At 56.2% G+C, this 19,873-nt stretch overlaps 2 protein-coding genes across 3 annotated transcripts; one reads left to right on the top strand and one right to left on the bottom strand.

Annotated features, from left to right (window-relative positions):
- Positions 1 to 300: 300 nt before the first annotated feature.
- Positions 301 to 6,093, bottom strand: MMAB (metabolism of cobalamin associated B). The gene is made up of 9 exons (XM_035340887.1): positions 5,805 to 6,093; positions 5,630 to 5,723; positions 5,461 to 5,518; positions 4,515 to 4,587; positions 4,050 to 4,147; positions 3,655 to 3,719; positions 2,931 to 2,990; positions 2,419 to 2,544; positions 301 to 2,144 (listed from the first exon to the last, which is right to left on the bottom strand). Exons 1-8 carry the CDS (start codon positions 6,091 to 6,093, stop codon positions 2,457 to 2,459), a joined length of 825 nt encoding a protein of 274 aa, XP_035196778.1. The 3' UTR covers positions 301 to 2,144; positions 2,419 to 2,456.
- Positions 6,094 to 6,211: 118 nt separating this feature from the next.
- On the top strand, positions 6,212 to 16,431 carry MVK (mevalonate kinase). Of its 2 annotated transcripts, XM_035340122.1 has the most exons (11): positions 6,212 to 6,370; positions 6,458 to 6,605; positions 7,364 to 7,511; positions 8,665 to 8,820; positions 9,883 to 9,897; positions 11,112 to 11,215; positions 12,060 to 12,105; positions 12,845 to 12,935; positions 13,381 to 13,497; positions 15,472 to 15,625; positions 15,739 to 16,431. In XM_035340122.1, exons 1-11 carry the CDS (start codon positions 6,293 to 6,295, stop codon positions 15,888 to 15,890), a joined length of 1,209 nt encoding a protein of 402 aa, XP_035196013.1. In that variant the 5' UTR covers positions 6,212 to 6,292; the 3' UTR covers positions 15,891 to 16,431. The 2 variants fall into 2 exon arrangements, with proteins under 2 accessions (XP_035196013.1, XP_035196014.1); XM_035340123.1 differs by lacking the exon at positions 9,883 to 9,897.
- Positions 16,432 to 19,873: the final 3,442 nt, after the last annotated feature.

Raw genomic sequence — 19,873 nt, 5'->3', positions numbered from 1 at the left:
CTTGTGCCTAAATTCAGGCACTGCCCACTGTGCCCGCTTATCCAGAACAACAGGGGCACCCCAGACACCAGCCCCCGGGCTTCAGCTGTGCTGAAACAATTGCACGGGGCTGTCTGGGCAGAAAGGGAGAGGGGGCGAGCTGGAAGCTGAGTGAACTCTAATAAATTTAATCTCTACATCGTATAAAAGTGCGGTAGCTGAATTTATTCCTCCTTGCACTCAAAACAATGCTAGCTTTGGTCCCAAAACAGTAGTGAGATTTCTTCCCCCCAGCTGGAAAAAAAGACAATACTATAAATCCATCCTGGAGCTGATTTATGTAGCATTCATGAAGAATTTATATTGCTAAGAATTTTATTCAATTAAACTTGAAAAGCCTCTGGATTCTTAAGGTTCAATAGTGATCACTGAGACAGAGCTATCATAAAACTGGATGGCCTGTCTGGAGCAGGCATTGAGAAAATGTCTGATGTGACATTGCAGCTGACGGTACAGTCCAAATCAAGAGCATTTGTCACTGGGATGTGTTACAGGCTAAGGCTTGGAAAATTACTCTGTGAAAAATGTGCATTAACAATAGCCATGAAATATGCGTTAAAAAAAGGGTGAATAATGAGCCAGCAGCATCTATTAGCGCTGGGCATTCTTCACTCTGACCCCACTCTGATTAAAAAGTTAACACAAAAGCCAGGGGACTTTTGGGGAGCAACTTTGAAGTTGTGTCTGCTTAAATAATTGAACAGAGGGAGCTGCGTGAGTTAAGAGCTCCCACCACCAAGTCGTGTTCTTAGGGCGGAACGAGTGCTCTTAGCCTGTGCCATCACCTTGTAGCACTGTTTTCTGCGATGCTCCCCCACACAACGAGGGGACAACTTAAAGCCACGTGGAAGAACGTGTGTGAGACGGGTTGTATTGCTGAGCTGCGAGGGACTTGGACTTTTAACTGCGTGGACTGTAGTCGTCTGGCTGCTCTTCCTACGACGTGGGTAGCAAGGCGTTAAGTCTTTCAGCTGGCTCGAACGCACTTGTTTACGTACCAGGATTTTTGGCAGTCCAATCCATCAGGAAGCTGAAAAAGCTTCCAACAGAGCGTGTGTAAGATCTCTGGATTTTAGTTAGCTCGCTCTGTCAGTTTTCTTGGAGGTGCCTTTGGCTTGCTGCTAGAAGACTGGGCTGCTAAGCTTATACCATGTACACTGATGTGCTTAAATTTACTGAAAATGATAAGAAACAGTAAAAAAAAAAAAAACAACAGCAAAACGTGCAGCTGTTCTGGAAGATGAAGTGCTCAGCTGCCCTAGGTGGGCTCTGAGACAGGATGTCTTCTCTGCTGGAAGCACTGCATTCTATCGTGGTGTTTGCAGCCAGATCCCCCAAGCTTTGGGACGTCCTTTAGGACATCGCTCTGCTGAGAGCTCCCCAGCAGTGAAACTCCCAGGGACATTAACGTGTGGGGTACGAACCTCTGTGGGTACTGGCCTCCCTCTTCCACCTCTAGCTGTGCCAGCTGAAAAGGCTCCAGGCCTCTGCTACTTGTCACAAGCCCTTTATCTGCAAACTGGACCCAAGTGCCCTGCAGCTGATAGGATTTTGAGAACTGGACTCAAAACACCGGCAGCCAAAGGGGTCTCTGTGCCCAAGGCGTGCTCAAGGGGACTCCGTGCTGGCAGGGCAGCTCTGCACGGAGTTAAGCCCAGCTAACTGAACAGGTCGTACCTGCACCTGACCTGGAGGATCTGGCCCTTCCTCCTTGAATCCCCATCCAGCACAAGCCCGTTCCTGGCAGAGGATGCATGGCATTGTCAGCACGGAGACATTTTTCACATGCATAAGGAGAGGCAGCCAGAGCCAAAGAATTCGAAGTGCGTTCCTGTAAATCTACACAGCTCAGCTCCAGCCAGGGCTGATGGATTGAAAGCAACTTAAAAAAGAAAAGCAAGCTGGGCTCAGTATTAAAGCATGACAGTTAGGGGCCCTTTGGTACGAGTAAATCACATTTATTATTTCAAAGCCCGTGGACGGAGTTCCTGAATCTCTGCACAGTAGCTGTTCTGTACGAGCATTGCGACTTACAAAGAGAAGCTGATTGTTTTCCCTTCTTCATTCCTCAGAGCCCCGTCAAAGTCTTTCCACAGAACCTGCCACTGCCCAGGGAAATTAAGACATCTCTAGAAATCATCTGTAGTTATTAGAAGTCTCCTGACTCAGTTCCAGTGTAGGACAAAGAGTAATTCTGAAGCCAGCACCAGTGTTACTACCAGAGATACTCGGACAAGGCCAGCCAGAACAGCTGTGCTCCTTACAGCGTTTGTGAACAAGGTCCTAGCTATTTTAGTTGGAAGCTCTCGGCAGCTCGCATTCCCAGTGCCAGCCTGCTCTGTCCTGTCCTGCCTGAGGAAAGCACCCTGCTGGATTTACCTTTCCATGATCTAGAAAGCAAACATCCCAGCTCCCAGTCACTGCTCAGACTTTATGTATATTTTCTCTTCCTTCCCTTCCTTCATTGCAGCGTAGCGTGCCAAAACGAAGAGGTAGTCGCTCAGTCTGTAAACCAAGGGAAAAGCAGTGAGATCCCTTCTCACAGCCCGCGTATCCGCAGCGCGCGCTGTGCTACAAAGCACGTTCCACACAGCACAACATGCACAGGTCAAGTAAAGCAAAGGCAGCCCCTACAAAATGTGGCTCCCAAAAGCGCCTTCGAGAAGAAAGTGAAGGGACTGCCCCTCCAGCACCCCAGCGCTGTCTGCAGGGAGGTACAAGCTGTGCAACCGTACTTTTTAAAAAGCTGCTTGTTAAAACTTCAAGGATCATAATCCAGAAGGGAAACTCCTCGAAATGTAAAACCCCACAGTTCTGTGCTGTGGCTAAGGGAACAACAACAAGCACGCTCCAGTGGTACAGAATAAGGAGGTGGGTGGATTTTTTTTTACCTGTTCAAATATTTGGCCACGTTTGGATCTGCTTCCCCTGCTTGTACTAAAGGAACCACGCTAGAACAAGAAGAGGAAAGTTTTAGTGCATTTAACTTGCGAGCTCTGAATGAACAAATCAGTGAATTTCCTGGAGCACCAAACGTGGAGCCCCTGTCCTGATCCCCCGTGGCAGCTGTGAGCGCTGTTCACTTCCACCAGAGAAACCCGTGGTGGCCACGTACCACAGGCCGTTACCGTAACTGTCTGGAGGACTGCAGTTGTGCTCCGCTAAAGGATACCTGTGAGTGAGTTTCTCTGAATAACGGGAGCAGCTTGTAAGTGAATAACCTGAAGGATCATTATGCCTTTCTGCAGGTAAACAGGAACCCTTTTTCTGGCGAGGGAACGGAGCTGTTCATTGCCTCTGGCCTGGTGTGCAGCCCTCATTCTAGCTGTCTTTTGAAGAAACTGACTGTGATGTCAGCTTTTTGCGGACTAGGTTGCCCTGCTGCAAGGGGAGCACATCTACAGTAACATCTTCCTTAACACCAGCTGCTCAGCAGGGATCCCACAGTGACTGGGTTAGAGCTGCTGCACAGCGGGCTCAGGCAAACACAAATGGCTTCATACGCAAGTCACTTAGGTAACGAGCCGGTGAGATTTCTCTCCGGTTTGCTGTTATTGTAGCGGTCTGATCATCTTCTACTGATTTTGTTCAGTTACACCAAGAGCCAACACTCACCACCTCTCAGCTCTGCGGCAGACGGCTCGGGAAAAATGGAGAGCGGCGCTGCTTTTACCTCCCGACTGCAACGACAATGAAACAGCAATCAGTGCCTGCTAACAGCCAGCCATCCACCTCCTTGGACAATGCAGCAAAGCTCATCGCATCTCGCACACATGCAGCTGAACAAACGCTCTGTTAAGGCCAGGCAACTGGGAAGAGAGATCTAAATGCATAAGCACGTGGAAATTTAACTCGGCCTGGTCCTTCTCCATGCTTTTCTTCGCTATTTGTCAGCACAAATAACAGCTCCACAACCTGTTTTCTCCTGGCTCCCACGGCTAGTGGTGGAGCAGATTGACCCTAACAGAGCCAGCCTACTCCTGGCAGCAAGCGGCACGAGCAATACCTACAGGCAAGATGAAAGCTCTGAGCGGAGGAAGCTGTTCTGAGTAGCTGTCAATCCACTGCTCCAGCTCCAGGACAGGCTTCTCGCTGAAAGCGGTTCGTTCTACAGAAGGAAAAGAAGAGTCAACTGCAAGAATTGCAGAATCGTTCACAGATGGGGCTCTCCTTTCACCTTTCTTGGGCTGGTAAGCCCTAAGAAAACACCCCAAAATACTCTTCCTGCTGGAGCAGGGCTGGCTCCCCTTCAGCAGCTGCGGCAGTGCCCCAGGCCAGCTCCCATCGCTCGAGTCACACAGACACAGCAGCAGCAGCTCATGGAACCACGCAGTACCCGCTCAGCACCCAGGCACACGGTGTGGAGCAGCCCTTGGGCAGCTCTCACTGCCTCACACTGGAGCAGCCTCCCAGCACCAGTCCAGCACAGCGTGGATTCACGACCTGTTATCCCAGGAAAATCCTCTGGGGCTTACTTAGGTGAGCTTCCCTGGCTGAGGAGAGAGGCGTCGCGATGTTGGAGCCCACATCCTGCAGCATACACTGGACCTAGATGTGGCAATCAGGACAAAAATAAGAAGCATTTACGTTATCCAGCCTTTGATGCTCCGGTACAACCACAGCAAACTCTGGGATGCGACAGCTGGTTGTGCTGATTAAAGAGGACCCGACCCTTGTTGTTCATCATCCCCAGCCTGCTGGCAGGAGGGATCAGCTACGTGCTCTCTAATTGCTTTATGAGAAACCAGATTATCGCGTGTACTCGTTTTCACTGGCACATTGAACCACCCTGGGTGACCCTGGCGAGAGCGGACCAGGAGCACTCGCAGGATCCCTTTGCTGGTGGGACACCAAAGCAGGAACCTCTAGGAATGGCAGTGACAAACAGCTGGAGGTGGTGCTGGCTCGGTGTCACATCCACTTCCAAGAGGAACATCTCTCCATAGCACGGGACATTTCAGAGGCAGCCTGGTAAAAGCTCTGTAAGGTGTCCAATTAGCTCCTTGTGAGGTCCTGTGCACAGCAAAGCTAATTAGTAAACCCCACATTCTGCCACGGTGGGAGCAGCCTCCCACCATCGTGCCCACGTCGTTACGGTGCCCTGACCCCAAACCTGAGGCTGTGACAAGGCTTGACTCGTGTCCGTGACGTGTGGGGCACAGGTCTGGGCACGTGTAGATACGTTTATCTGCCCGCAGCTGATCGGCTTGAGCTGCCAGCTTCCTTCCTGGTTAATGTTTGTTTCTTGGGGAGCATCTATGGCTCGGAGTCTTAGTGTTTAGTGGCTGCCTAACCCTAAGGTTTTCATACTAGGTTTATTAAACCCCTGCGTGTCAACGGGAGCATCCTGTGTAAAACCGGGGCGCGTAAGAGCACAGCACACGGCAGGGACGTGGGGTACGGCCTGCCGGCAGCGCTCACCTTGTGAAGCTGCTCCACGAACGCGTGCCCCTTCTCGACGCCAAACTCGCTGGCCAGCCTGCAGCGGAGAAAGGGGGTGAGGGTGAGCGGGGCAGCGGGGTGAGAGGGGGCCGCAGCCCCCCCCCGGTGCTCGGGGAGGAGGCCGGGGGATGCCCCGGGGAGCGCTCACCCGATGGCAGAGCTCAGCTCGTCCGTGGTGCCCAGCGCCTCGAAGACGCGGTCGCCCTTGGGCCTCCTCTCCCCGGTGAAGGTGCTGGAGAAGCCTGCGGCAGGCGCGGAGGGTGGCGGCGGTCAGGAGCGGTGAGGGCCGGGCAGGGCCCGCTCCCCGGCCGCCCCGGGCCCACCTCCGTCCCCCGTTCGCGTGTAGATCCTCGGGGCGCGGGCATCGCCGGCGGGGCTGCGGGAGGCGGGGGCCGTTAGGGGGCGGTGGGCACCTCCCGGGCCCGGCCCCGGTTCCCCGGCCCCGGTTCCCCGGCCCCGGTTCCCCGGCCCTGGTCCCGATCCCTGGCCACGGTCCCCGGCCCCGGTCCCGACCCATCTCCACCTGCCGGCCCCGCCGCGCTGCCGCCTCCCCGCAGCCCCCAGCGGCCTCCGCAGCCCCCGAGCCGCCACCGCGGCCGCCCGCCGCAGCATCGCCGCCGTAACCCCTCCGGGGCCACCTCCCGCCCCTTGCCGGCCTCACGCCAGGGCCTCGCCACCCCGCGCCGCCGCCTCCCGATTGGCCGCTCCGCAGCCCCGCCCCCTCTGCGAGCCCCGCGATTGGCTGAGAGCGAGCAGGGCGGGGCCGGCGGCTGAAGCCGGAGCGGGGCGCGGTGCCCGGCGGCGGGCAGCCATGGCGGAGCGGGGCCTGGTGGTGTCGGCGCCGGGGAAGGTGATCCTGCACGGGGAGCACGCCGTGGTGCACGGCAAGGTGAGCGCCGGGACGGGACGGGACGGGACGGGCCTGGGCGTCGTGTTCCCGGTCCTCACGTCCCGTTCCGTGCCGTTCCTCCCGCAGGCGGCGCTGGCCGTGGCGCTGGGGCTCCGCACCTTCCTGTGCCTGCGGCCCGGCGGCGAGGAGCGGCTCCGTGTCCGCCTGCCCGGCGTCGGCGTCCTCAGGAGCTGGGAGCGGCCCGGCCTCCGCGCCCTCAGGGGCCGCCTCGAGGGTGAGAGGGGGCCGGGAGGGGCCGGGGGGGCGGCACTGGGCTGGGGAGGGGTTGTGGTTGGGTTGGGGGCTTGGGTTGGGTTGGGGTAGGGGGGGGTCATCAACCGACAGGGGCACGGGGTGAGGGGGTGTCCCGTCCCTCACGGGCTGGATGGGGTGGGGGGACCCGGGGCTGGGGCAGGGGGCTGGAAACAGGGGGGCTGTAAGGTCCCCTCCAGCCCAAACCACCCCCTGGGCGCTCAGCGTCTCGTGCCGGGTGACCCCTTGGGTCCCTTCCCCCTGCAGGACCTGGCACCAGCCCCCAGACCCTCACCGGCTCTGTTTGCTTATGAGGACAAAGTCTGCGGGGTCAGCACGCTGGTAGCATCTGCAGCGGCCAGAATTTCTCTTGTGCTCATCCCTGCCCTGGCTGCTAGGATTCCAGACACATCTGAAGCACCTCAGCATCCACATTCGCTAATAACAAATACTTGGCTTGCCAAATCCTGCCTGGTGGTGGATGGGCACATGGGAAAAGTGAAGGCAGGGAGAGAGCCTCTGTCAGTGCAGGTGTGGGGATGGGGGAAGATCAGGTTCTCCGGGTGGCTGGTGGTTTTGCTTTATTTTACCCTGAGCAGAAAGCTTGTAGGTAAAATGTGAAACTAGTTCGTAGTCTGTGTCCGCCTCCTCTAACAGGAGTTATTTGTGTAAATGCAGCTTTTGAGTTTAACAATTTCCTGGCTTCTAAGTGTTTGAATTCTCCCCTGCTTGCCTCCCTAGCTGACTTTGATGAGTCTAAGCCCCCCAGCGCAGAACTGCTCGAAGCACTGAAAGAGTTTGCTGGAATCCCTGCCGAAGCCTCAGCTCCCGACAGCCTTGCTATTCTTGCCTTTCTTTATATGTGCCTGGCTATTTCAGCTAAGTATGGGTAAGGCTGTCCTCCTGCCCCAAAATAAACGCGTTTTGGGCGTTCAGCATTAGATGAATCCTTAAGGTCACAGAAGGAAACCACATCTTTGAGGCAGAATAAGAAACCGAAGGGAATCACACTTTATTCAGGTTCTGGGCACCTCAAGAGACCCCTTCAGAGCTGGTGTAATTGGTGGGGGGCTGGGAGTCATCAGCTCCCACACACCTGGCTTTGAGACGCTGCAGTCAGAGCGGCTCGTCCCACCCTTCCTGCACGGTCAGTAGGAGCAGACAGACAGACAGACGTCCTGCCCTGCAGGCAGCTCATTTCATCCGGGCTTAGCATAGGTTAGAGAAACACCTAGGGAAACAAGCTGTGAATTCAGTGGCTGATCCCTCTGCTAAGCAGGATCTCCTGAATTTGAGAACTGGGGGTCGCCGCAGCTTGCGGCTGTTCCAGTTTCTAATCTTGATCAGCGCTGTTGGTGATAACGTAAGTTACTGACAGGGTGCTCGGGGCGAGGTGTGATACGTGCAGCACCATCACAGCCTGCAGCCAGTACTGGTAGCCAAGGACCAAAGGCTAAAGGACCTTGACACAGACCTGCTTTGCAGTCCCTGTGCTCCTCGGTGACCAGCGTGCTCTGAAACCACCAGGTTGTGGTTCCCACTGCTCGCCTGCCGGTGCAGGCTCCTGGCTTTGACGCTGGGCTCTGTAACAGCTCTGACATGGTCAGTGGAGAAGAGGCCATGTGGCCACAGACACGTGTGCCTTTCATCATCCCCGGCAGCTTCTTGCTCCAGCGAGGTGTAACGATGCGGCTGGGACTTTGTGACGCTTGGTCTTTACTGAAAACATATTTTAAATCCCGCAGCAGTCTCTGAAGGGTCTCTTTATGGTGCTGCTCAAGTATTTGGTTACGGAGTGCCCCTCCTCGCTGCTTGAGGAGCTGTGCTAATCACAGATCCGATTCAGCCAGGCTTTGTTCTGGTACAATGGCTCGGCGAGGCTCCTCAGCTGCCTGCGTGCGTCGGGTGCGTGTGCATGTGCTGATGGGGCCGGTTTTCCAGCAGCTTTCCCTCTGATCGGTCCTAATTGGCATCTTTTGCCTTTGCAGTGTTGTTTCGAGGTGGGATTTGAGGTCACTGTAAGCCTGCCCTTTGCGTTTCAGAGATATTCCCAGCGTGGACATCGTGGTGTGGTCTGAGCTGCCCACGGGAGCCGGGCTGGGGTCAAGCGCTGCCTACGCGGTGTGCTTGGCGGCGGCGCTGCTGCACGCTTGCGGAGCCATCTCCTGCCCTCTGAAGGACGGGGAGACCACAGCCAGGTAACTAACGCCTTGGAGGCACGCCGTGGGGGCAGCTCTGCTCTCTGACAGCGGCACGCCGCGGTGTGGGGTCCAAACCCCTGGCTGGGGGGGTTCTCTTCGGATCAGCACATCCAGCAACGTGGCCGCTGTGCCCCTCTTTCCTTCTGTCTGAGCAAATTCTGGCACTGGCACCTCTCCTGCTCTGTCCGGCCACCTCCTGGGTGCAGTTGTGGCTGTGGCACCCTGAGCTCGGCTCGTTTCCCTTCCCTCCCTGTTGCTGCCTGTGCTCCAGCAGCAGAGGCGTGTCTTGTCCCAGGGCTCTGACCTGCAAATCGTGTTTACAGTTCTGTTCTCCTGATAAAAGCACCTGGACGCAGAGACTTGGTAAAACGTGCACGTTTAACCCACTGCTTGCTCTGCCTAGGGTAAGGCAGCTTTATTTTGCTGAGAAAATAAAAACCGTGCTTTAATGTGGTAGATTTTTTTAGCTCTTTCTTCTCTGTCCCTGAGCATCTTTTAGGTTTTGCTTTGAGTTGTCAAGGAGTCAAAGACCCTTTCTGTCTTTTTTCCTGCGTTTCCACACGGATTTTTTTCTGCACGTGGTCCGTTTCCTTCTGATTTCTTGCCCAGAATCTGCCCTTTATCAGGGGCTGTTGAAAGGGAGTTTCTTCCCTTCTCCCCTGCTTTCCATTGAAGTTCAATCCTGAAAAACTGGTCTGCTCTGCTGTGTGTCTGAGGAGGCTCTGCTTAGAGATGCTATCACAGCTGGGGCTGCAGAACCCTCTGTTGTTCCCTCCCTGCCAGCCTTTTCTGGTTGGCTCTGTGGGTTTTTTAGGGGCCTGAAAGTGAGACCGTGACGGGGGGTGGCTCTGTTCTGCTTCAAAACCCGAGCCTGCAGACTGACCCAGGAACACGTTCCGAGAGCGGGTCTGTAAGCTGGGCTCGGGCAAACCTGGTCACACGACGTGAGAAACGAGAGGCCAGCTCTCAAGCAGCCAGCGAGCAGCAAGGACGTCTTCATTCCCTGCTCACACTTCTTAGCTTCAGCTTGAATGCAGCGTAATTTTTTTCTTCTTCCAGCTGGCATGCAGAGGGGTAAGTGAGAGATGGGGGTGTCAGACTTCAGAAGGTTTTTGCTTAACGTTGCAAGAAAAGAACAGCGTGATATAATGACTCCTGCGTCGAGAAGAATCGCAGCCTCTCAAAGAGGATTAAAAACAAGTGGTTTACAGCAAACTGCGCTTCTATTTTGAGTAGCGGTGGTGTGAGCTGTTTTCCTGAATGCTTCGCAGATTAAATATTGGCAAGGGAAATGAAAGATGTGTTGGAGATGGATAAAGATGTTCAGCTGCAGCCTGGGAACGTGGGAAGTTTGAGGAAGAGGCTTCCAGGTAGCAAGGAGCTCCCCTCATTCCTGCCCTGCCTTAGCAGGGGTCAGCGGCTGTTCCTTATTGTAGGGCTGCTTGGTGCTTATCTAAAACCTCCGTCTGTGCCTCTGCCTCCGTCACGCAGTTTGTGTTCTGGGCCCCGTGGTCCAAAAACCCGTTGTCACCGCACCAAACGCCGGCTTTGCTCTCTGCAGAAGGTCCCGGTGCTGGGATATCTGATCCCACGGGGCGTTAAACCACTCGGGACAGGCGCCTGCCTGTGCGTGCTGGAGCGTGTCGCAGCAGGACGCGGGAGCACCCGCTGGCTCTGCAGGACGTCGGGCTTCCCTCGTGGCTGGGTTTGAGAAATGGGCGAGCGAGTGCTCTGCAACTGGCAGCTCCGTGATGGCTTTTTGTGCTGCTGCAGCCCCTTCATTGCTGTGTTCGGTCAGGGGCCTCGAGCCTGCCCCAGCCCCGAGCCCTGCAGCCAGCGTTTAACCTCTCCAAGCACTTTCCAGCCTGTGTGACTGCTTCCAGGGCAACAGAGAGCCCGTCCCTGTGTCTCTCAGCATAAACTCCTCGGCATTTGCTTCCCCGTTGTGTTTTAAGTGCCAGCACCCAGCGTGGCTTGAAGTGTTAGGAGTTAATCCCTAAAAATCAAAGCCTTTGCTCGAGCATTCTAGTGACATCTCCTGACCCAATTTGTGAGGCGTCTGCGGCTGAGCAGCTGGCAATTAGAGGCTGGGGCTGCCTGGGTGAGGTGCAGCTTTTGGTGCTGTCTCGGGACAGAGCGTGGTAACGGTGTCGGGAGGTGTGGATGGGGCTGGGTGTGCGGTGAGCTGACCCTGATCAGCTTCTGTGCGGGCTGTGCTCTCTGTGCTTCTCTCTGTCGCTCCTTGTGTGCCGTTTTGGGTGGTTTTGAGTCTTTTTCTTGCCTTCCAGGTGGACAGAAGAAGAGATGACTCTGATCAACAGCTGGGCCTTCCAGGGGGAGCGGGTGATCCACGGCAATCCCTCGGGTGTGGACAACGCTGTTGGCACTTGGGGTACGTGCGTGTGTGCTGCTCCCCGGCCCCGAACGGGGGTGCTGAGGGGCTTTGGGTGCCAGAGCAGCAGCCCCGCTTCTGTCCAGGCTGCGTGTCAGCTCTGGAAGGCGGTGAGCCCCGTCTGTACCTGGGACTGGAGCTGGGGGGCTGGCAGACCTGCGTTTACAGCAGGGATCTGCATCCCCCGGGCAGGTGCTGTGGGGCAGAGACCCTGCTGCAAGGAACCCAGACGTTCCGGTGCGAACAAAGAACAGTAATCCTGTCCCCGGGACGAGGCAGGAGAAAATGCACTCGGACAGCTGTCGCGCAGTTTCAATTAGCAGAGACTTCCAAGTGTTTTGGAAATGGCCTTTTAAGAATCTTTCTAATGAGACCTAATCGCAGTGCCTTGGTGAAGCGGGAGCCAGGCGAGAGAATCCTTCCAGGACAGGGAAGTTCCCTGCTAGCAGACAGCCGCTGACACGAGCGCACACGGTCCCGTTTGAAACCAGCACGCTTGGCCCTACCCCGGGGAATCGTTGCTGGAGTCTCTTTTTCAGCAAAGATTTAATGCTGGCCCAACTCTTTGCCTTTGGAAAAATAAATAAATGAACGTGATCCTGAAGTAGAGGAGGGCAGAGGGAAAGTCACTGGGTTAACTGTGTCCAGCGAGACCCTCTCATTAAGTCAGCGGGGCCGGGCAGATTCATGCTGCCTGCGAACATGGTTCATTTAGCTGGTGTTCCTTGCAATTACTGTCATGTGCTCTGGGTGAGGTTCTGAAGATGAAAGACCTTCTGTCTCCTCCAATGCCGCCTCAGCTCGGCGGGCTGTGTGCTGAGACAATGCGTGTGTTTCACTTTAGGTGGAGCCCTGAGATACCAATCAGGAAAAATCAAATCGTTAAAGAGGTAACGTTGGAGCTTAAAAATAACTCTTACGCGCAGTGGGCGGAACGTGTCAGAAATGCCTGGGGTGGATGTGGCACTGCAGGAGACGGATGAGAGGCTGCGAGCCGCGGGGCGCCGCGGCCACGTTTTGTCCCGGCTGTGGGGAGCGGGAGCGTCTTGGTTTGGGGTGGGCGAGAGCAACAAAATGTTTGGTCGTTACCCGACAGCAGATGAACACCACGCAGAGGATCAATATTAATTTCATGGCGTTATGGGCAGCAGGAACGGATCTGCTCCTGGCAGCAAATGACATTGTGGGGAGGGGGAAACTTCTTGCGCACCTGATGGCCGGGCTGCGGAAAAAGCGAGCTGCAGAGAGCAGGTCCAGGCCCTGCATGCCTCCTGCCACGGGAGGATAATCTGACTCCATTAAAATCTTCCCCAGTGCATGAAATTGCTTTATTAGCAGCTAATGGCTACTGCTGGCCAGCCTCGCGGTATTTCAAAGGGAAGAATTTACTTGGAAAACACAGATTTCAGTAAATCAGTCCCATTTGTTGTGCTAGTACAGCTGTTCGTTGTAACCGAGAGGAACAAGTCTGAATCCAGCCGGTGCCTGAGCACCTGCCTAGCTTCCCCCAGATTAATGGGACCCTCAGCTTTGTCGTGCTCAGCCGAAGGCCCTGAGAGGCCCGGTGGGCTCTGGGAGCCGTGGGGGTTTCTTGAAGGAAGGAGGCTGACGGTGTCTTGTTGCTTGCAGGGTGCCGACGCTGAGGATCCTGCTGACCAACACCAAAGTCCCGCGAAGCACCAAGGTCCTGGTGGCGGGGGTCAAAGAGAAGATCCTGAAGGTGCGGCGCCTGCGTGGCCACGGGGATGGGGGCGTGCACTGGGGGGAGGTAACCCTGGTGAGCTCTGATCTCCTTGTGCAGGGCTCGCAGGGAGCTCTCGTGAGCTCTCAGGGTCGTTGCATTCAAGCTTGCTCCTAGCTAACAGCTGGGGGCTGGAGCTGAGCTTCCTTCCCTCCATCCAGCTCACAGGGCTTGCTGCAGAAATCACCGGTGTGCAGCCACAAACAGAACAGCTCCTTCCTCCGGCCTGCTTCCTTCTGTTCCCCTCCCTCCCTCCAGTGTCTGCAGGTGTGAGCAACTGGGCACTGCCCTGCTCTGCACCGGGTTTTCCTGCGAATTAGAGCCCTGCGTGGGGCGAGGAATTAATTGTGCAGCTCCTAAAGGCCGGGGAGGCTTTATCAGGGTGGCGTTAGGTCTGCTCACATCTTGCCTCCCCGCTTCTCAGTTCCCAGCTATAATGAACCCAGTGCTGGACTCCATCGATGCCATTTCTCAGGAGTGCCAAAGTGTTCTGGAAGCAATGCCTGCAAATCCATCACCGGAGCATTACCCTGTGCTGGAGGTAAGGGGCTTGTTCGCCAGTATTTTTAGACTCCGTTACTGTTGAACATCAAAATGTCATTTAAAGACCATTAGGGCTAAGAAAGAATTTGATAGCAGGAAGCGTTCAGGTCGGAGTGAAACTGTGGTCTGTGTGCGCTGCTCTTAATGCCCTTCTGGGAGCTGGGGGACAGAAAATGCTCTCTGTGTCTTCCGGCAGCACAGAGGACAGGGAGGGGGAAGGAGCAGACCTGGTGATGTGGGGACTTGCAGCCCTAGAGGTTTTGGTGCCCTTAGAAAAAAACGGGGTGTGTTTGGGCTGAGATGCTGCGTCCCCGTGCTGCCGCCAGCCTCGCTCATCTGCTGCTGTCACTGCCAGGGCTGGAGCGGAGAGCCCGGCAGCCCCTGGTCGGCGAGGGGCTGGTCACGAGCCAGCTCCCAGCGCTCGCTGCTCGTCCTGGCTCCAGAGGATGACAAACGGAGCTGTGCCCAGAGCTGACCTGACGTTGATGCATGAGGTGCACACAGAGATCTGCGTTCGGCTTGGCTTTGTGCAGAGCAGGAGAGGCTGCTGCCGTGGGGGGAACGCACTGCCGAGAGGGGGGAGCTCGTTGCGGTGCAGCACTGCCTTGTGTGGGGTGAGGACGCGTGGTGGTGCCCAGCTGAGGCAAACCTGGCATGGACACGTGCTGAGCAACTCACACAGGGCCCATCAATACCAGCAGTGAGGTTCCTCGGTGACATCTGGGTCCCTCCCCGGGGCTGTCCCGTGAGGGCAGAGCCGCATCGAGCTGCTTTCTGTGCGGGTTCGTCTCGAGTCTGAAGTGCCCACGGAGGCGCAGTTTATTACGTGAACACACATCTGGCTGCTTCTGGAACGTGCAGATCTGGGCAGCGCTGCATCTCAACCAGTCTGCTGTGTCAGAAGCTGTCAGCCGACCCGTGGCAGGTTTCGGAGCAGATGACAGGTGTCTTGGATCGGCACGGGGAGCGCTGTGCCCTCGCTCAGGCATGTCAAGAAGCCTCTCGGTGGCCGCCCGTCCAGCCCAGCACAAAACTTGTGATCCGTGTGCTGTGCAGCGGGCTGGTTCATCTTCCCACGTCTGTTCCAGCACGGCTCAGCACCCCTCCCGGCTCAGCACCCCTCCCTGCTCACTGTGAGCTTGCAGCAGGCAGGGAGGTGCTGGGTGGCCCAGAGGGAGCACGGGGTCCTGCTGGGTCCCGTCCCAGCTGGCTCTTGCTTGTGGCACCCTCCGGGACAGCAAGGGGGGCAGCAGGAACCTGTGGGGAACGTGCTGCTCCTGGAGGGCAGGAGCTCCTCTTCACCCCACTTGTGCCGGGTGGCAGGTGCCTGGCACGGTGCTGGTGAGAGGCCCCTTGGCTTGCAGCCCACACGGAGGGGAAAGCTTTCCCTCCCTGGGCTTGCAGTGTGCAATTCCATGTCACCTTTCCAGCAAGGCTGCTTCTGACCTGGCTGTGTCAGAGCCCTGGATTTAGTGATGCTGGGGGGATGGCAGGGCGGGTGACAGCCAGCAGCAAGCAGTGCTGGCGCAGTGCCCTTCCCACGGCCGGCAAGGGGCTCGCACAGTCCCTGGCTCAGCACTTGTGTGACATGGGAGAGGCGAAACAGCCGGGAGGCATCGGGGAGTTCTGATTTAGTGCCTGAAATAATCTGTGAGCAGCTCGCTGCGACTAGGGTTTTCTCCCTCCTGAGTGAGGAGGTCCAGAACATGCTGTACCGCTGTCACGGTGGTGGGCAGGAGCAGCACAAAGCATGGGGACACGGACAGATGAGCAGCACGGGGCTCAAGCACTGGCCTCAACCTTGCTGGACCCAAAGACGTGCTGGTGGCCAGGCTCCCCGCAGACACGAGGTGGCTGTCGGGTGGCCGGGAAGGCAGGGCAGCCCCCTGCAGCTTCCCGAGGAAGGACCCACGGCCGGGAAGAGCTGCTGCCACCACGCCTGCTCATCTCCTCTGTGTGCAATCGCTTTTAGGAACTCTTCGATATCAACCAGCACCACCTGAACGTGATCGGAGTCGGCCACCCCTCCCTGGACCGGCTGTGCCGGGTGACGGCCTCGCACGGCCTGCACAGCAAGCTCACCGGCGCTGGCGGCGGCGGCTGCGGCATCACCCTGCTGCGACCAGGTCAGTGCCTCTCCGCCCACCCGGCGCGGCACGGGGGCGAACGTGGTCTCCCCTTCCTGCCTCCAGGCACGGCCTGGCTGACCTCCTGGCTGCTCTTGCCTCCCTCTTGGCAGACACCACCCCGCTGGCCGTGGAAGCAGCCAAGCGAGATCTGTGCGCTTGCGGATTTGAATGCTGGGAGACCGACATCGGGGCCGCCGGGGTGACCCTGCACTCCTCCTCGTCTTTAAGCGCCCAAGTGCTGCACGCGCTCTCCGAGGGCTGAGCCACTGCCCCTGGCGAGGCCGAGCTCTGGGCTGGCTCTGCCCCGCTGCCTGGGAGCTTCTCCCCAGCGCTCCCGTCCGCGTGCCTCTGGGTGCTGGGGTTCAGGGCTGGTGTCTCGGGGAGCTGGGACCGCGATGAGGACCCAGGAGCAACTGCTCGCGCTGGGTCCGAGTCCTACCCAGCCTCTCAGAAATCCTCTTTTGAATTTCCTTACTCAACTGCTGTGCTAATCTCGAGGGGCAGGAGGAGAGCTCTGGGCTGGATTCCAGCACGGATAAAGACACTCTGCTCGCTTCTCCTGCTTCAGATGCATGTGGTGTCTCTGCGCGTCTCCCCTGGCGTCCCGCGAGGGCGTGCAGCAAGGCTGGCGAGGCGGATGTGCGGAGTGCTTTGACATTTTGGGGTGAAAAGCATCTCGGCAGCTCAGGGTTCGACACTTGGGTCTCGGTTTTTCCCGGACTGCAATTTACCGCGGAAAGGAAACATTTCAATAGAGCTCTTACCTGTTACTAATTAAGAGCTGGATAATTAACATGAAAAAACCAGCACAACTCTAATGAAATTATCACTGCTTTCACCCTGTCTGGGCTGATAAGCGGGGTCCTGTAAGCAGACTCTGTTCAAGTGCCCGAGGTCTGGTTCAGACTCCGGCTGTTACCTGCAGGGAGGGTGCCTGAAGGCCAAGGCAGTTTTAGAATTACTAGAATTTAGGATTTTCTTACAGTAGCTCTTCTGGGATCTCTCACACTTCTGTCTTAAGTGAGCGTGTGCTCAGCCCGTGCCTGCTGCTGGGGGTGTGAGCTGTGCCTCCTGCCGGGGCGGGGCTCAGCAACAGCAAACACGGATTTGTTCTAGTTTAAAGTAATTATTTTTAAGTAAGAAAAAAATAACGTTTCAAGAGCTGACCACAGCTTGCAATTGGCGAGGTATAAAACCTAAATGTTTCTTCCTCTGAAGTTTTACCGGTGTACTGCCAACGGGATGGAACGGGGAGGTGAGTACGGGACCCCGGAGTACCCTGAAGAAATAAGCTGACTCTTCGTGGCTGGGGTCTCTTCGATACCTGCTGAAGATTTTGTCATTGTTATTTTTTTTAAGTGTTGCTCTGCTCAAGAACTAACTTCGTGAAAGCCAAATGATAAATGGTCAGGGGTGGGGCAGCTCGCCTTCCCCTTCCAGTGCAGGAATAAGAAACCAAGCGTGAGAGCCGAGGTCTGCTAGCTCTAACATCTTGCCATCCTCATGACCAGGTTTAGTTCACTGATCAGACATAAATAAAGCTGTCTCTGTGTTTAATAAATTGACATTTTATACGTGCAAAGTGTTCTTTGATAATTATGCCGGCAACAAAAGGAAAAAAAAGCACCGTACGCTGCTTCAGTAAAACCAGGTTTCAGAAGCTGCTTTTCTACGTGTCTAATTACAATTCCAATTTGCATCCCAGAACAGCTTTACACTAATCACAAGTCAGAAAGCCTGATAAATAATTTACCGTTTTCTAATACAGTGTAATCAATGTGAGGATCTGGGTGCGTGCTGCCTTCATAACCGCTTAAATGTGTCTGTAGCTTCTCCTGGCGAGCACAAAGAAATGCCACGTTCCCTGCGAAGAAACTTCACTTCCAAACAACGTCTCGGGGGTTAATCAGCGTTAGCTGCTCTCCTTAGAAGAAGGCCTGGCAGCTCTGGTAGGAAAAGAACTAAAAAACCTTGATTTGCTGCTTGAAATCGTAACTAAAACGTGGGGGTCCTGCTACCAGCCCACTGAGTCCTTCAGTGAGTGGCCCCGCGTCCTGGCTCTGCTCCATTTCTCATCTTTCAGCCGTGCCAGGGCCGTAGCTGGAGGCCTTGGCGCTCCCTGGCACGAGCTCCGCTGCAAGCTGTGACCTGTGGCGGTGATGGCCACCAACTTTCAGCCTCATCTCGAGGGCCTCTGCTCTGCTGGGGGGGCAACAGAGATGCAGAGGTGATGCAGGGAGGGGGGCTGAGCCCAGAGGCAGAGACCTTGGAGGGATCGGGGTTGTGGTGGGTGCTGCGGGGCGAGCTGGGGCACGGCCCCCTCCCCAGCTTTCCTCCTGCCGCATGGCCCCAGTCTCCCAAATCCGTCTCTGCACGAGGCGGGGGCTGCAGCACAGGAGGCCCCCCCCCATGCAGCTGGGACCAGAATTGCATAAGTCAGCAGCTGGAGCCGGTCCCAATTTGTTAGCAGTACGCACAGATTTAGCATCCATCTGCGAGCGCTGGAGTGCCCGCGCTCTCCTTCATTTATTCCTTCCTCCCAGGCTCAATCAGAGGCTTCGCAGGCGCCTCGCTGCTCTCAGCGGGATTACCGGGGGGGGGGGCACCGGGCATCAGCCTGCTGCTGGCATCCGTGCAGGGCGCAGAAATCAGCCGGCAGCAGCACCAGCTCACGGCCACCCCTTGTGCTTGTTTCACGGAGCAAACAGGGACAGGGGGCACCCCGAACCCTGGGCTTCGCTGCTGGGGGAGCGCAGCCTGAGCCCAGCCTGGGTGCTCTCCCCGGGGACCCGCCGCCGCTGCCCCCTCTGCTCTCCTCTCCCCTGTCTGGTTTTACGGATGCGCAGCGGAGCAGCGATTGCCGCTGAAGGATTAGCCTGGTAATTTGGCTAATTTTTCTTGAGCCTCATTTTTCACATGATGAGCTTTGCAGGAAGACTAACGAGCCGGGGTTTGCCTCTAATAGCCAGGACGGGGACGGGCAGGGGAAGCCACAATCCATCCGCCTGCAGGAGAAGAAGTGGGGAGATTCGGGGAGCAGGACGGGGTCCTGGATCTTCCCCATCCTCAGCAGGACCCAGCACAGACGCTCTTCAGGGGTTGCTTTGCAGCCCCCCAGCAGTTAACTGCTGGGTTCTGGAGGATAGGGGTGTTTTCCCTGGCACCAAAGCTCCATTGGCTGGGGGACACTGGTGTTTACTACAAGAAAAAAGAAAAATCCCTTCATATGCCCCTGCCCCCAGCGGTTTTCTCCCACCCAAGACGAGGCCGCGCGCTCTTTTGTGGCCGTGGTGGGCGCTGCCCTGCCCTGTGAGGCACAGATGGCATTTTTTTTTTAATCCGTGTCAGCAGTGGCTTCTTTCTGCTCTGATGAATAGATGCTAAGGAGGCAGTGACATTATTTGAGAGAACAGAAAAAAGGGTCAGGGACAGCGAGGAAATGTCAGCACGCAGCCGCCGGGGGGGGCGGGGGGCTCTGGGGGCCCCCCAGCTCCGTGCAGTGCCTGACCTCGGGCAGTGTCCCCAGCTGCCATCGCCAGCCTGGCTGGGTGGCACCGAGTGCCACCGGTGTCCCCCCTGCAGCAGCATCACCCCCGGAGCAGGACCTTCCCAGGAGGGGCACCCCCATGGATCCGGATCCAGCACCCATGGGTGCCTCCAGCCCCGTCCCTCCCCACCGCTCCCCCCGGCCATGGGCTCAGCCTGGCCGGGGATGCTCGGAGGCGGGGGGGGAGCAGCCCCCGTCGCCGCCCCGCGCCCCTCCCGGCACGCCGAGAGGTTTTGAAAGTTAAGTATTACTGTCTGCTTTGTTGTTGCCTAACTACGACAGACAAATTGAGAACTAGTTGTCAAAATGTCAGTGCACAACAAATCAACATTCAAAATGAGTCTCAGCACTATGTGGTGTATAATTAAAAAAAAATCCTTTTTAGAAATTTCAGCAAGCGTTGGCTCCGCTTTATATTTGTCTGTGTGATTAATAAAGGCAGCTAATTTTCAGACTTTAAAAACAGCTAGAAAATAGCTCCTAATTACATATTAGGTTCCAAGCGGCCCCCGCTGAGCGAGGCTGGTATTGGTGGGCCAGAGAATTTGGCAGGGGCTTAATTACATTCTGAGCATCATCTAATTTTAGTTAAATGTAATGTAATCAGCAGCAGATGTCTGAAATAAAATATGAATTATGAATATGATGAAATTTCATTCTTGAATAAAAAAGTAATTTGCTATTTAGTTCATTAAAGT

The sequence above is a fragment of the Oxyura jamaicensis genome, chromosome 15, assembly GCF_011077185.1.
Source record: "Oxyura jamaicensis isolate SHBP4307 breed ruddy duck chromosome 15, BPBGC_Ojam_1.0, whole genome shotgun sequence".
Taxonomy (NCBI): Eukaryota; Metazoa; Chordata; class Aves; order Anseriformes; family Anatidae; genus Oxyura; species Oxyura jamaicensis.
This window is presented reverse-complemented; position numbering and strand designations above follow the sequence as displayed.